A 15637-nucleotide genomic window follows, 5' to 3' on the forward strand; every position below is an offset into this window, starting at 1 on the left:
CCTCCTACCTCTGGCACCTGTCACATTTATACAGACTGGTTCCACAAAACACTTTTCAAATGTGCATTTCTTTAATTTTTAAAAATATACACAGGAGAAGCCATGTGTTTTACATAGGAATACACACATTAACAAAGCATTTCTTATAGTTTTCCAAAACTCTATTATATCAGTCTGAGATTTATAAATTAAATAGATCAGAACCTTTTAAGTTAAAATGATATCCCTGAAACTACTGGATATGCTAGACTTTTCTCAAGATCAAATGAACAGAGAATGTGAATATGGTTTGTGTTAAATAAGGTTTATTGTTAGCTTTATTGCCTATAGTCTATAAGATGCAACTTTATTGTGCCTTTGCAAACAGGATACATTTCTTAAAAAAACTGATCAAAATTTTCCATACATATAGCTCTATATGATAGATTACAGTGCAACACTATTGTTACATAATTATAGAAATACTATAGAACCCAAGAGCACAGGGTAAGCAAAAGAAATACAATCCTGAGCCATCTGAACAAGATGATTTGATGAATCCTTTTAGTATAAGTCTAGAAAACATGGAGGAGGGCAAAAAAAATACATGCACACTGCAGTCAGGAGCAAAATACATTAAATACCTGTTCCTTGCTAGACACAGGTGGGGGTAATGGTGAATTTCAGACACATGCACACTCATTCACGCTCCCATTTTCTTCTCCTAGCTTCCCTCCCATCCCCGATACATTCACTCCCACCCCTTCCCAAAAGAAAAGATCAGGCACTAAGTCCTCGTGAACCCCACATCTGCCTTGCTGGAGAACATTAAAGTAAGAGTGTAGGTCATCACCCATAACATGAAACAAAGCATGTGCTATAAGCCAGTTCCAGCTGCTTCTGCCTCTTTGGAAGTAAATGAAGCATATGCTCACTACAGTTTCAAACTGTAGAGGGAAATGTCTTGAAAACTAAACTGTTTTCTCTCCCTACATCTTGAAGTAAAATCAACAGCGGAAAAACTCGCCCTAAAACTAATTGCCTCATCTGCTATTAAAATACATTTGTCATTCCATTTTTGGTATCTATTCAATTATCGTTGAGTAAGAAGAGTTCGTGAAGTTTGTACCTGCTTATGGTAAACACCACCGTACTACATAAAACCTGCCGTAGCCGGACAGGCTTATGAAGCACCAAACCTTCTGTTGTGTTCCCTGCTAACACTCCCCTAAGACCAGAGCATTCTAGTGTTACCAAAGATAATGTACGAAGAGTTAAGTAATTAAAGGTATTTGGTTTGTGTCTTCACCTTACACATCCTAGTGATGAAATTAACCAAACATGCCTCCATGCCTTCCCTGAAAATAACCTGAGTCAGCTGACTAAGCAGACTGGCCAGCCTGTCAATCCACTTAATCAGAGGTTGAGCTGGAAAACCAGAGGGCTAATGTCTACCAGCAGCTTGTCTTGTGCAGATAAACCAAGAGTTCTTGGTTTTTGCAGTATCTACTGTCCCAAAGGCTGAAACCACCGAGGTGGAAAATAACTCACAGCGTAAAATTTACTGAACTTTAAACTGCATAACCTGTGGGACTACCTGGAGAGAAAAAAGGATCCTCACTGCCCCACAAAATGTGGCGTGGGTTTTAGTGTCTCTGTATACATCATCAGCTGCTACAGAAAAATCAAAACAAAAGATTTACTTCATAATTTCCTTAGTTTCAATCAAATGCTCATACACCCACAAAATACTCACACACCCTATGAATATGAGGTGGCTCTTTTCTTCGAAATTTTAAAAATCAAGAGGCACCAATACCCGTTCATTTATGTATTAGAAGTATCAATATAATCACCACTAAAACGACAGAAATGGCATTTGTGATGATCGCACAAAGGAGAAAAAAAGATCAAAAGACAACCTTAGCCACTGCACTTCAGACTGTACTTGAAAGCACAGATGCTCTAAATCAGAATCTAAGAATCTGATAAGGTTTTACTGGTTTAGCATAGTCCCATGGCCTTTGTCCATGACTGGTAAATGGAAATGGTTTCCTAAAGAAATTTAGGAAACCACTCTGAAATTCTGTTTTCAATGGACATAATTAGTCTGACTGTAAAAACCTTGGCTCTTTTTCACGACCTTTTGCAAGAGGAAGCAGAGAGCGACGAAGCGCGTCCGCCCGCGCTGCTGACTGACAGCCTCAGTAATGACATGGTCCTGACACCATTGGTGAAGGTGTTTCTAGAGTAGAAAGGACAGCACGTTTTATTTCAGCATCTTTGGTTAAGGTCTGGCCTCTTCAAATCCACCTCTCTCCTTCACATTTAGTCACCAGTGAATTTTAAGTCCATGCATTTAATTAAAGAAGGTTACAAGACATCATTTGCACGTTAAACTGTCAGATCAATAGAGTTTCAAATTTTTGGCCCTAACCCTGCCCAGTGGGACCACAAGGACCTTGCACAGGAAGCTGTAAAATCAAATGCTTCCATTAAAGCATATTCTTTCTCAAGTTTCATGAGCTGCACAGAAAACTGTCAACAGGATTTCCAACACGGGGAGAGGGACAAAGCAGAGCTCTCTCCTGATTTTCTCCTTGAAACTGGCCTGAGCCAGCTGTGTGAAGTGTCTGGCCGCCAACAGACATTTACCACCAGCCTCTGGAGCAATGTCTGTATTGTTCCAACCTTATGTAAAGCCTAAATGTTGTGCAGGTATTTGAGGTGGAAAGGTGAGAGTAAGTTGTAACTAAAACTAAAACTACATCTGGCCTAGTGAGAAAAAGGTAAAAAAAAAAAAAAAAAAAAAAAGACACTCTGGGTTTCATTCAAAGGAAAAAATACATAATAAAGCAATTTTACATCCTCGGCCAGAGTGTCGCCTGGAGTTCTCTACCTTCTCTTGGAGTCCAAGGAGCTTCTCTCTGCTCCCTTCCTTCACTGTGTTAGTGGACAGAGGGTGCCGACAGGAAAGCCGTGAGGCTGAGCCGGAGGCTGGGCAAAGCGAGCGGCTCAGCAGGCCAGTCGATCCCTGGCCAAGCCCCCCAGCACACAGTAACTCCTGCCATCAGCCTGATCACACACAGCAATCAAGCAGTACCCCTTTCCTTTACAAACAAATCCCCGTTCCCTCACGTGAACATTTCAGGATAAACCATCCAGGCTAGGATACACTACAGCAAATGCTGCCCGTTTCCAATTAACTTAGCACCAGATCTGGTATCTCCCTCCCCCGCAAACGAAGTCAATCTGCAGTTTAAAATGTGAAGCGTCACATTTGTCTTTGCTTCTGTGTATTCTTCTTTCTTCATTTTCTCATGAAAGTTTTCCTCTATTGATATTCAGTTCCGTGTCAGACGACACAGAGTTGCAAAGTATTTGGTGATTTCCATATGACATTCTTCTCAAAATGAAGTAACTTCATGGGTTTAAGTCAGAATTATGTCCACAGAAGTCTTTTCCATGTAGTTCAGCATACAGAGAAAGACTCTTACACATGGCTATTTCTGGACAGTGCATTAAATGAAGATACCTCACAAGAGAAAAGATCGTTATCTGTATCCATTCGAATAATATACAGATTCACAGTCAATGAGATGATATGCTTTGCAGAAGAGAGGCATTGAACAGTATACTATTCAAATACAAAAACAGCAATAAACATATTCTGCGCTACAGAAAATTTGCTAGCTTCTAACTTTAAGGGTTGAAAGTGATGAGTCTGGTAACTGCACTTTAGGACTGGAACATGCTTCTTCCCCTCCAGATACACAATGTTTAATGCCGGTGCACATATATATATATATACACATATATATATACACATACACGCAACACTGTGCCTGCAATGATATACAAATGCAATATAAACAGCCAAGTCCTGAAAGCAGATTTTAGAGAAGAGGGCTACCAAGACCAAGAGAGCAAATATCAACTTAAGAACACTTCTAACTTCACGATTTTGTTTTATTGAACACTCTTTTAAAACAAGCACCTCTTGGCAATAAAAGCAAAGAAACAATAGTACTGCTTCCACTCTGTTCTAGTGGAAGACTGCTCACACCAACTTGCTAATAAATTGGTGATGGAATTTTATAACAGGCAGCCTGCTGGGGCTACAAGCAGAGCTCAGATGCAGGTCTGCTGACTTCTTGGTGAGAGCTGGAGCAGAGGAAAACATCACAAAAAGCAAATTTGGAATCTATCACAGCTCTCTTCCTTAAGCAAAAAAACCCCTGCAGATTAGTTTCATAACCACAATTCAGTTTTTCAAACTTTTTCTGAAGAATTTTCATTTAATTATGTATACATAATAGGAAATAAAACTTTTTCACACACATTCTCAAGGCTTACAGTTATCAGGAGAATGACAAAAGTAAAAGCAGGAGAAATATTAAACACATGGCAGGAAGGTAAATTTCTGTTTCTGCTCTTAAAAAGTAAAAAAATCACCATATAATTAAGTACAAAAACCTGCATTGAATGACAACTGCTGGTGTATTTACTTGATCAGAAATGAAGACCAAGAATATAATAAAGCCCTATGATAATATTCATCTGGAGCACTCCCCTCAGTGTGTATACACTAAAATGTTGGCAAAGTTTCCGGAGCATTAGCTTATATAAACACGGGAGTCCTTGGTTAGCTGCATTAAATGGAACGTTCTCTTCTGAAATGCACTCTCGATTCAGTTTCACTTACAAATTGCAAACTAAAGTTATTTCTTCAGAAAAATATCTGTTTGGCATCCCCTGGACTTTGTTCCATTGGACAATATGGACATTTTAATCTAAAGACAAGAAAGAAAACATTAAATCAAGGAACAGGATCAGTACCGAGCATTCAATTTTTATCTAGTTATAGAGTCTTTAACAATTACACACATACACACACACACACACACACACACACACACACGCACACGTCTGTTTTTTGCTTTGAGGATTAACTGTGCTTTCCCTTAATGTTAACAGCCAAGCTTTGAAGGGTCACAAATAAACACCATCCAAGCCAGATGCTAAACTTCAAGGCTCTTCTTCAGTGGAAATCAGTGAAAACTATTTTGAAAACAAAGACAACTGTTCTGAAAATTACTTTTGGGGTTTCAGAAGTAAATCCAATCTTTCTTCTCCAAGGTTTAGCTCATACCTATCTCAAAATGACTTTCAGAGGTACTGGTGTCACAATCCACTCACATGCAGCAAATCTGATGCCAGCCGCTCCGCCTACCCAGAGCAGCCTACATGCCCCGTCGTGGCACACAATACCCTGTAGTGGCACATGAAACCAGCATGGTCTGAACCAAGATCAAGCTCTGGCTTCAAGTCACCACCTATCTGCACTCCCAGGGTTTCTGGGAAGAACGTGAACAGCTTCAGGGCCTTCTCTTAAAAGAAAGACTTCACCATAATGGGTCTGAAATGAACCCCAATGAGAAATTTTCTAGCTGCCTTAGCTAGAAATAGGGTTTTGAGACTGTATTTTTAAATTTGGGTTCATTATGTATAGAAATTATAAATGTATATACCTGTTGAATTACAATTCTACAAATTTATAAATCACATATAGATACGGTAATTCACTTTATAGTAACAAAAGTTACATGCTCATCGTTAGGGAGCTGGTTAAATAAATTATCACATTTCCATATGACAGAATAATCTACAGCTTTAAAAAAGAATGAGGGCTCTTTCTATACCATAAAAAAATCTCCAAGATGTATCACTAAGTGAAAAAAAGCAAAGTTCAGAACAGTGTATATAGCATGCTACCATTTGTGTAAAAGGGAGGGGAAGGGCTGAGATGACAATGTACCACCCACCCAAAAAGTTAGGAGTTAAAGATCATGCTTATAAATCTAATCAATAAATTCACGAACAAAGACTAAAGACTGAGAAAAGATACCACCCACTAAACTAAATAAGTAGTTAAGAAATCTGTTTATTTCTAAATTCTAGCTACATTTATTTATCCTTGTTACTTATCTTCCCACTAAGTTCCAAAAGAGTATTTGTTTCTTTTTTTTTTTTACTGCCACTAAAAAAGTCAGACACTTACTTGCTACCATTAAACATTTTATTCAGGGCATCTCTTGATATAATATGACCACAGACCAATTTCATGGGTGGATTGTTATCTGTTGTTTGCTGACGAAGAATAGGACAGGCAAATATTGAGTGATACCAGCACTTTTTACCAAGGTCCACTTCAATCTGTTTTTAAAAAAAGGTAAAAGGCTCACGTTATATTACAGAAAACCATCCACATTATCAATACGTACTCTGCAGCAAAGAACATGTATCAAACCTACTCATCTGAAGGTAACTTTTTACAGCACTCTTCTAAACTAACCAAAGATGGACAGTCTTTGGGGTTCAAAGTATTACCTCACAATTCTAAATTATTTTTAACACTATGTATCAAACCAAATTCTGATGCCTGAGAGCAAGAGTCAAAGGCAAGGCAACACTCTACAAGTCAAATACTCTTGAAAATTCATCAGGATATATCGAAGAGTAAACCCACCCGAAATCCTGACTGTTTTTACAGCACCCTTAGCTAGGTGATACAATTCAGTGCGATAATTCCTTTAAAGGTAGACTAAACATTGTTTACTGCTGTGTGGGCTTCAGATCCAGATCTTTTCCATGTTTTATGTGTAATTGTCCAGAGAAACTACCTGAAACAAGGGCTTTAAACGAAAGTTCAGCAGGAGAATACACAACCCATCCATCTGAGCTCACAGCACTTGTGTCAGCTATCTCTCTTTGCAGTAAACAAAACAAAAGCTATGAAATCACCTTAGCATAGTGGTTCGCACAGGACAGAGGCTCCACAAACATCAGCTCTTTCTGTTTTCTTTCCTTTTAAATCTAAAATGGCTATATCTACATAAAAGTCTATTGCTCAGATTCTTTCAAGAAAGGTGGCAAAGTGTAACAATAATCCTGAGAAAAAATGACCAGATCATCCTCCCCCCCCCCCCCACCGCCCCGCAACTGTTTTATTACCCTGACACACAGGCTTTGGGTGAATTCAGATTTCAGTGTGCTTTGTTCTAGTGCGCAAGTGTCAAAAGATACTGACAATACACCTGGGAAACTGGCAGGTTCTTGCAGGCACCTGCCTCAGCAAAGCAAGTGAAGGCTCAAGTTCTTTACACTTGCTCAAATGAGCAGCCACAATGCAGGGTACTGCTCGTGTCCCGACCACACTCAGGACTGGCAGTGCACCTGCGCCTTTCATCAGGACAGATCTCTGAGAAGCTGGGGCAACCAACCGACAGTTACCAGCTGGAAGAACAGGGTAATTGCAGATAAACCTGCGCACAGGGGTGGCAGAGAAAAAGCAAAAAGCCCAATGCATATTTTAGCCCTTTAGGGTCTGTGACCAAGTCATGACAGGAATGATAATTCCCGTCAAAGTTTCAGCGCCTACTGTCAGAGGCCTGGTGGAAACATACACACACGATGGCCTTTGTTATTGCTCCATGTCATAACTACTACGGCAACAAAACCTGACTGCCTACTATGTGTCCTATATTATTCTAAGCACCCCTCTGTTACCTCCAGCCTTTAATAGCCCCATAAAGAGAAGGATGGTCCCCATTTCAGAGATGGACAAACTACTGCTTTGAGAAGTTAGAGAGTTGGCAAGTGACTGGAGCAGATGTCTAAAACCACAGCCCAGTCCGTGACAACAGTGGACACACAGCACGGGAGGGCCACTGATGACCGCAGGTGTCGCTGCGACGACCTTTAACAGCTATACACTTATTTTAATTGGTATTAGAAAAATATAACCAGCACAAGCTCATGATCTCAGAAATATCAATGTTTCAGACAAAACTAAATCAAGTTGACTCACTGCTTTCATATTTTAAAAAGTTCACAGTACGAGTGGTTTAGCAACTGCACTTAGAACACACCACATGCTACAGTATATCCACCCTCCCCACTTCTGATGCTTTCCTTCATTAGCTGTCACTGCCACTCTAAGTCAAAATGGTAAGAAAGCTCCTCCAGCGCCTCCAAAATGTACCAGCTCCCCACTTCTACTGTTTAATCATGTCTACATACACATAAAAGAACCCCTGTCAAAAGGCTACAATAATGTTCCCTGATTAAAAGGCAAGACAGGCATTTAAAATCCTTAACATCCACGTTCTTCTAATGACAGGAGAGGTAATAACTAACAGAAAATGGCACTCACAGGTAATTCATCCTTCTGGTTCCAAACTCCAGTGCACTGCCTCTGTTCGATCACAGCTTTGATATTAATTAAAGCTGGCAGTGCCACACAACCTGCTGAGAAACTGGGAGGGCAGAAGAGGAAATGTTAATGCCAGGCCAGGTGTCAGAAAGCTTGGTCCTAGGAAACGCCAACTCCTCCAGACTCTGTACTGTGTGCAGAGGGCCCCGGCCATTGGATTCAAAGCATTACAAAGCCCTCTATTTTGCGTGCACGCACGCACACACACAGTCTTACAGTTTACAAAACCACCAGATTTAATAAGCTCTGCCTACCAGTCATTAATAGCATTTTTTTAAAAATAATTTTATTTTATTTTTGGCTGCATTGGGTCTTTGTTGCTGCGTGCTGGCTTTCTCTAGTTGGGGTGAGCAGGGGTTACTCTTCATTGCAGTGGCCGGGCTTCTCACTGCAGTGGCTTCTCTTGTTGCGGAGCATGGGCTCTAGGCACGCGGGCTTCAGTAGTTGTGGCACGTGGGCTCAGTAGTTGTGGCTCGCGAACTCTGGAGCGTGGGCTCAGTAGTTGTGGCACACAGGCTTAGGTGCTCCGCGGCACGTGGGATCTTCCTGGACCAGGGCTCGAACCCGTGTCCCCTGCATTGGCAGGCGGATTTTCAACCACTGCGCCACCAGGGAAGTCCATTAATGGCATTCTTAACATTAATGACACCCTGAAACATTTTCTTGCACAGTTCCTTCCAGACCCAGATCACCCCTGTACGGGGCAGAAGCACCTTTCTCATCTAGAAGTGCTGGCGGTCAGCTCTCCACTGAGTCCCTCTTCAGGACTGTCCTCATTTGGAGAAAGCGACCTGACCAGGGACACGTTCGATGACCGCTCCACCTGAGGATACAAAAGTTGTACCAATTTGGGACAACCCCACAGGCCGCTGCAGCTCCAGAGCTCCGCAGGGGTGGACTGAGGCCTCTGGTGAGACTGTCTCCCAGTCCGGCTTCTCCCTCTGCCTGGTCCTGCTGTTTTCATTCCCCACAGGATCTGATCCCAGTAAACTTCCTGCACGTGGGTCTCCGCTCATTTCAGAGTCCGCCCCAGACAACCAGACCTGCAGCCCCACCACACCTTACAGTGAACTGCACGAGTCTGTCCCCTACGCTCAGGTGGAGCCCCTATGGAACGCGGCTGCGCCTTATTCACCTCTGTGTCCCACACAATGCCTGGCACGTAGCAGGGGTTCAAAACACTGGAGGAGCCAAATAAATAGAAGAGCTAAAAACGTTCTTTTTTTTTTTTTTTTTGGCTGCGCCGCGAGGCATATGTAGGATCTTAGCTCCCCGAACAGGGATCGAACCCGCGCCCCCTGCAGTGGAAGCAGAGTCCTAACCACTGGACCGCCAGGGAAGTCCCCAAAAAGTTATTTCTTAAAACTGGTTCTTAAACCTTTTGGATCTCAGGACCCCTTTACAGGCTTAAACATTAAGGATCTCAAAGAGCATTTAGTTTTGTGGGTTATATCTATCATTATTTATTGTATTAGAAATTAAAGCTGAGAATTAAAATATTGATTAATTCACCTAAAAATAATAAACACGTTATAAATAACAGTCTCACAAAAAATAACTATATTTTCCAAACCAAAAATAAACCTGTGAGAAGAGCAGCATTGTTTTACGTTTTTACAAATCTTTCTAATATCTGGCTTAACAGAAGACAGCTGGATTCTTACAACTTCCTCTGCATTCAATCTGTTGCAATGTATTCTTTTGGTTGAAGTAAGTGAAAAAAATCTAGCCTCACACAGATATGTAGTACTTAAACCACCTTTTCAGATAACTGTGGATATTCTTCTTTAATGCCACACCAAAACTCAACAAATAGTAGTTTTGTTTTGTTTTTAATTTGGCTGCCCCGGGTCTTTGGTTGCAGCACGCAGGATCTTCAGTTGTAGCATGTGGAATCTTTAGCTGTGGCACTAGTTCCCTGACCAGGGATCGAACCCAGGCCCGCCCCCGCCCCCACCCCCGCATTGAGAGCATGGAGTCTTAACCGCTGGACCACCAGGGAAGTCCCAACAAGTACTAGATTTTTAAAGGTTACTTGGAAAGTGGAATCTGAATCCTTGCCATTGTACTTTTTATACCCTGCTCCACTAAAATCCAATGGTCTTGTACTCTGAATGAATCTTTTACTCATGCATGATTTTGTGAGATCTTACTGATCTTCCAAGTGTTAGCACATTTCATTATGTAATATCAAAAAATTCAAATTCATTATTATTACCACCAATCTCATCAGAAATGTCTTTAAGCATTGGGGAACTGTCAAGCTTACAGTGGTTGGTTCAAGTTTTCCCAACTTTCTATTTTAGCTTACAATCTTGAATTTTACCACTGTAGCAAAAGATACCACCAGTTGCTTTCCCTGACAAGACAGGCTTACTTCATTAATCTGAATAAATATCTGCCAAAAACCTGAGTGTGAGTAACTATAGTCTGTCTTTTAAGACAGTAAAAGTAAAAACTGTGTTCAAGTAAAAACTGTGTTCCAGGAAAAAAGCAACCAGTTTTTAGCTCATAACTCAAACATTATACAGATGCTTTTTCTTGAGACAATCATCATACTGTCTCATGATTTGGCATGAGCTGAAGTGCTTTATCTGAGCTTCCCATTTGGGCACACAGAATATTAAAAAGATGTATACTCAAAGGTCGAAATTTAATAAAGTGGTGATTTTTAACGTTTTGTCAAGAACATTCTTAAGTAAAACTAAAATATCTGCAAGTGTGTGGTGGATGAGGAATACAGCAAGTCCTTGTGGGGTTTGGGACCACTGCCCCGATCTGTGCTAAGGCTGGAGCAGTTTAACCCAACGTGAACACAGTGGAAAAGGCTCTCAGAGACCCCCCAAAGGATCACAGACCACACCTAGAACTAGGTCACTACCAATTGTGACGATCTCTTGAAATACCAACTGCACTCTTCTTCAGAAAGACACATGTTCTCTCAGCTTTAAACATCAAGAACTAGACAACAAATTAAGCAGAACTAACCAATGCAATGCACATTTCAATAATAGGACAATTTCCATACCTGACACTGAGTGGGGACTCCACAGAGAGCCCCAGGAGGGCACAGGCATCCCGTGTAAAGATGTCACAGATGTCAGCCCACTGGTTTGCGTCAAGCAGGTGAACATATGGTGAGTTCTCAATCCCTTGTCTCAGGTACACGAGGCTTCCCATCAAAACCTGAATGTCTAAACAAAAGCAGCAACAATTTGGAGGTGTGAATGATCACATCTGAAACAGAGCTTGCAAGTAACACACTGAAAAAGGCAAGAATTCCCCCAGCTGACATGGCATAAAATAACTTACTGACAATATCTTTTAAAATTCTGGTACTTAAGCTTGGTTTCTATTAAAGAAACAGCACAGAGAAAAAGAAGAAGAAAAGGGAAGCACTAAATATTGAACTTATAATTTATACACAGCATAGTATAATTACCATTATCTAGAGAAGTAACACTAATGTCATAAATGGGGTCATCACATCTCTTTGGCTGTAAAACTAGTCAGTCCCTCTACACTGACACTTGGGGGTAACTGCTGCTACCCTGTCGCACCTTCAGACACTCTGTCGTGGCCGTAACAGCAGTACGGTGGGGGATGCCAGGGGCAAGTGCATACTTTACGTTTTCTCTGTCTCCTCTTAGGTTAATGCAGAATCCCCCAAAATGCAATGTCTCTCTCTGACTTTTCAATTAAGAGGCGTTAATGCTTTACTTTTGTTCTAGAGCCAGCCAAGAAGCTTTTTTTAGTAAGTGATTTATCATCTACAATTGTTTCAGTTTATTAGCAAATGTATATTAGATCTAGTTAAGATAAACTTAAATTCCAGTGGCGGCCATGGTCCTGTTCCAACCATTAAAAACAGCTGACTCTAGACTCACCTTTTTGATGATTTAGGGCAAACGGCTGAAAATTTTTCGCATATTGTAATGCCTCTCGTTGATTTGTAGTTCCACCCATTAACAAGCTAATAAAATAGAGTCTGTGTAGCTTAAATTCCAAGGAGCTGTTCTGGGCTATGAGCATTTCTCGGTTTGATACCGCCCATCTAAAGAAAAAGCAAAAAAAGATTTTTAACAGTAATTAAGAGCACAGGCATGTCTGTCAAAAATGGTTTGAAACCTAACACCAAATAATGGGTTTAGTCTGCCATCTTGTGGAAGTCAGTGGTAACATCAATCCCTAGGCCCAGAGACTTTCGTAAAGAAAGTAAACAAACTACACCTAAAGATGCTCTGCAGCCAGTGAAAGAAAGAAAAAATATTAAGTTAGATGACAATTACATATTTAATAAGGTTTAACACCAAGACAAGACTGTCTCTGACATATTTGGAACTGTACAAGGCCACACTTTGAAGCAGGTGTTAGCCATGAGATTGACTACTGACTGCCTAGATCCACTACTCTTTTCCTGTTCAACTGGCATGTTTATAAATGAAACACAAGATTCTGAAGGGGAACATCTATGTTTAAACTTTCACTGGTGCAAGCTTTTGTGCTATACGTGCTTTGAGATTAAAAACAGTAATCGTAAGTATTTACCCTCAAGATGCTTTCAGTCTAATCAGGCAGATAAAGCTGTGTAAGTAACATATAGTGTCAACACACAGCGCCAAAAAGATTTGTACAAACAGTGCTAATGAGGGAAAGAACAACACGCAGTTCTGAATGATCCGAAGTACAGTGACGCCAGCCTCTAGAGTACAGACAGTTGGAATAACCCATCTTGAGCTGGGACTACCAGTAAAAGGTAAGCACTAAAGCAGAAGAGCATTATCAGCCAGCTGTTAAAATCAGATTTGCAAGCAAGCGGTAAGAAGCACTGCTTCATTTCTTTAAACATATTAACACGTAGAAGATGTTGGTATCGTTCTTCTTTAATCTGATCTTTAGTTGGACAGATATTCCCCACCTAACCCAATTCACTAAGGACCCTCAGAATCTGAACTACTGGGGAGGAATATAAACACTGAGTTACTCTACAAACTACAAGAGCAAAACGCTTCAAGTTATTCATAATGAATCAGCTGACTGGGATTAGATGTCACGCAGCAGCACTTTCACTGGGTCCTGTCCTCCCCAAAAAGGTCGGCACACGCACATGCATATTCTCATCAACTTGCTGATACATCCACGTCTTAGAGTCAAATCATGAAGCTTCTCTGACCTCAAAATCAATGTGATTTTTAAAAATACTAATCACTTGGACCTTGGAAATATTTGCTTACATTTATTTAAGTAAGCCTTGGATCCTGACGTGGCACTAAGGTTAATGCAGTCTGGTGACTTGGTGACACCAACTGGGTACAGCCAGCAGCTCTCTTTTATGAATGCCCAACACCAGCTGTCAGTACCGGAAGCACTGCGCATCTGCCCGTCTCCAGTCTGTCGGGCACCTTCCTGACTTCCAGGTCCAAGCAAGCGTATTTAAATCAGATCACTTACCAAAGTTTTTCCTACTCCCTTCTAACTCATAAAAGCATGAGTATGTTTTCCTCCTACCAAGTGAAGAGAGGCAGTGAGCCTTTTCTTTTTTTCAGTTTCTGATATGAGGTATATATCCAAGCGTTTGCAAGAGTCAAAGAAGGGAACTAACAGAGAGTAACTACAAATTTTAGTGAACGATGAAGACCAACAGAAAAGGGCAAAGTCCTTAAGTGGGCAACTCACAGAGGAGGAAAAACTCTATTTTTAGAGGCAAATGTTCATGATACAATGTTAAAGGGGGGGGAAAGTTGTGATATATAGGAAAAAAATAAATCTTACTCGCCAAAATTTTTAACAGGAATGACTCTAGGAAAGCTGGATTCACGCATCAGCTGCTGCAGTGTGGGCTATGACTCATCGGAATAGGGCACCAACTATGAGAGCAGCCCCAGGGGGCTCAACACATCCAGGAGGACACACGGATGAACAGCAGCTAACGGCAGTCCAGAGGACAGTGATTTTTAAGATAGGCTCGTTTTCCAAGTTTTCTATAATGAACATATATCACTTATTTTTATACTTAACTTTTGTAGCTAATGCAAAACTAAACAAAATTCCTTAACTTTCTTTTTTCATCAAAGAGCTAACGGTAATTGCAAATTACTTTTGTTAAAAGTAATTCAGGCTATGCATTAGAAATTCAAGCTTTTCAAGCTATAAATATATGGACCTTGTTTTTAAACTTGGAGAGGCATTTAGACAATGTAATTCCTTATTTACTACTTGAATTTATTTTGACACACTTTCAAATTTTGCTATAGACAGGGCTACAAAATAGTCAGGAAAAACTAGCATTGCTAATTGCTGTCCCCCTACAAGATTCTTAGAAAAGTAGATACCGATTACAAAAAGGAGCTGCGGAGAGAGTGTAGAGAGAATGCAAAACCTAAATTCATAGAATACAAGTTTTCACGTATTTCTTAAGAGCCATATTTCTTGTCATTCTATTCTGCAACACTGTATTATCTTCATTTAACTTCTAAATATTATATTAAGCTTAAATCTCACAAGGCAAGGGATTAGAATAAACATTTCTAAGTTTCTCCCTCTCTGGCAAAATGTCATTTTCTAAGCTAAGGATGATATACCCCATTTTTAGCCCCGCAAACATGTAAGCACGCTTAAGCATTAGGGTGAAACCCTTGCTGATAGGGCCTCTCCCTCATCCCCAGGATTGTACCCGGGCCCTCAGGTTTGTATTTTCTTGACCCTAATTCCTGGGCCACAGTTAACCAGCCAGGTAAGTATCGGTTTAACACTCTGTGTTGCCTCCTAACATGAGACTTCATCTATTTTGATCTCCTTCATGATCACTTCATGGTCCTACATCTCTAGCTGTGTAAGTTCTTGATGGGGTTGTCTCTCTCGACAATCATCGTAACACCTGCCTTACCTAATCTTTGGAATCTGGGTACGAATTTCACAGCAGCTTTCTTATCCACGCTAGCAGCCTCCCTAGACAGTTTAACGTTAGTCTATTCATGATGATTTCTGAGATGATGAAACCATCCCCTTTACTGGCAGTAAAGTCCTTCCTCAATCTCCTTTTATAACTGTTTTCTTTCAATGAGGCAACTAATAACTTAAGCACTTTGGCCTGAATGTTAGCCAAACTGATGGCAGGTGTTTTGGTTTGTTTTTACAAACAAAGTAGAAGTAAATGCTCCATCATTTAAACGACAAGCAGCTTTCTGTTCCCAGTGCGATTTAAATTAAAAGGTGTTAAAGCGACTTTAACCTTGGTGTTTACATTCATAGGACTTTTCAATATGCAGTGTACCATAGCTTCATGTAGGCCTAGGTCTGGTCCTAGCTTCCCTTTGCTGTCATCATTTTCAAATCTTCCTCAATGCATTCAGTTTCACTTCTAGCAATTCATCTTTGTTGACC

The 15637-nt window shown here is 40.6% G+C and overlaps 1 protein-coding gene across 1 annotated transcript in view; it reads right to left on the reverse strand.

Moving 5' to 3' along the window:
- Positions 1–288: 288 nt before the first annotated feature.
- The window catches only part of RMND5A (required for meiotic nuclear division 5 homolog A), a 60311-nt gene continuing 44962 nt past the window's right edge, over positions 289–15637 (reverse strand). The window contains exons 5-9 of the mRNA XM_059942396.1: positions 12142–12308; positions 11283–11448; positions 8195–8297; positions 6041–6195; positions 289–4772 (exon numbers count right to left, since the gene is read on the reverse strand). Coding sequence (XP_059798379.1) covers positions 4709–4772; positions 6041–6195; positions 8195–8297; positions 11283–11448; positions 12142–12308 — 655 coding nt within the window. The 3' untranslated portion in view covers positions 289–4708. The remainder of the gene's footprint in view (positions 4773–6040; positions 6196–8194; positions 8298–11282; positions 11449–12141; positions 12309–15637) is intronic.

The sequence above is a fragment of the Balaenoptera ricei genome, chromosome 13, assembly GCF_028023285.1.
Source record: "Balaenoptera ricei isolate mBalRic1 chromosome 13, mBalRic1.hap2, whole genome shotgun sequence".
Lineage (NCBI taxonomy): Eukaryota > Metazoa > Chordata > Mammalia > Artiodactyla > Balaenopteridae > Balaenoptera > Balaenoptera ricei.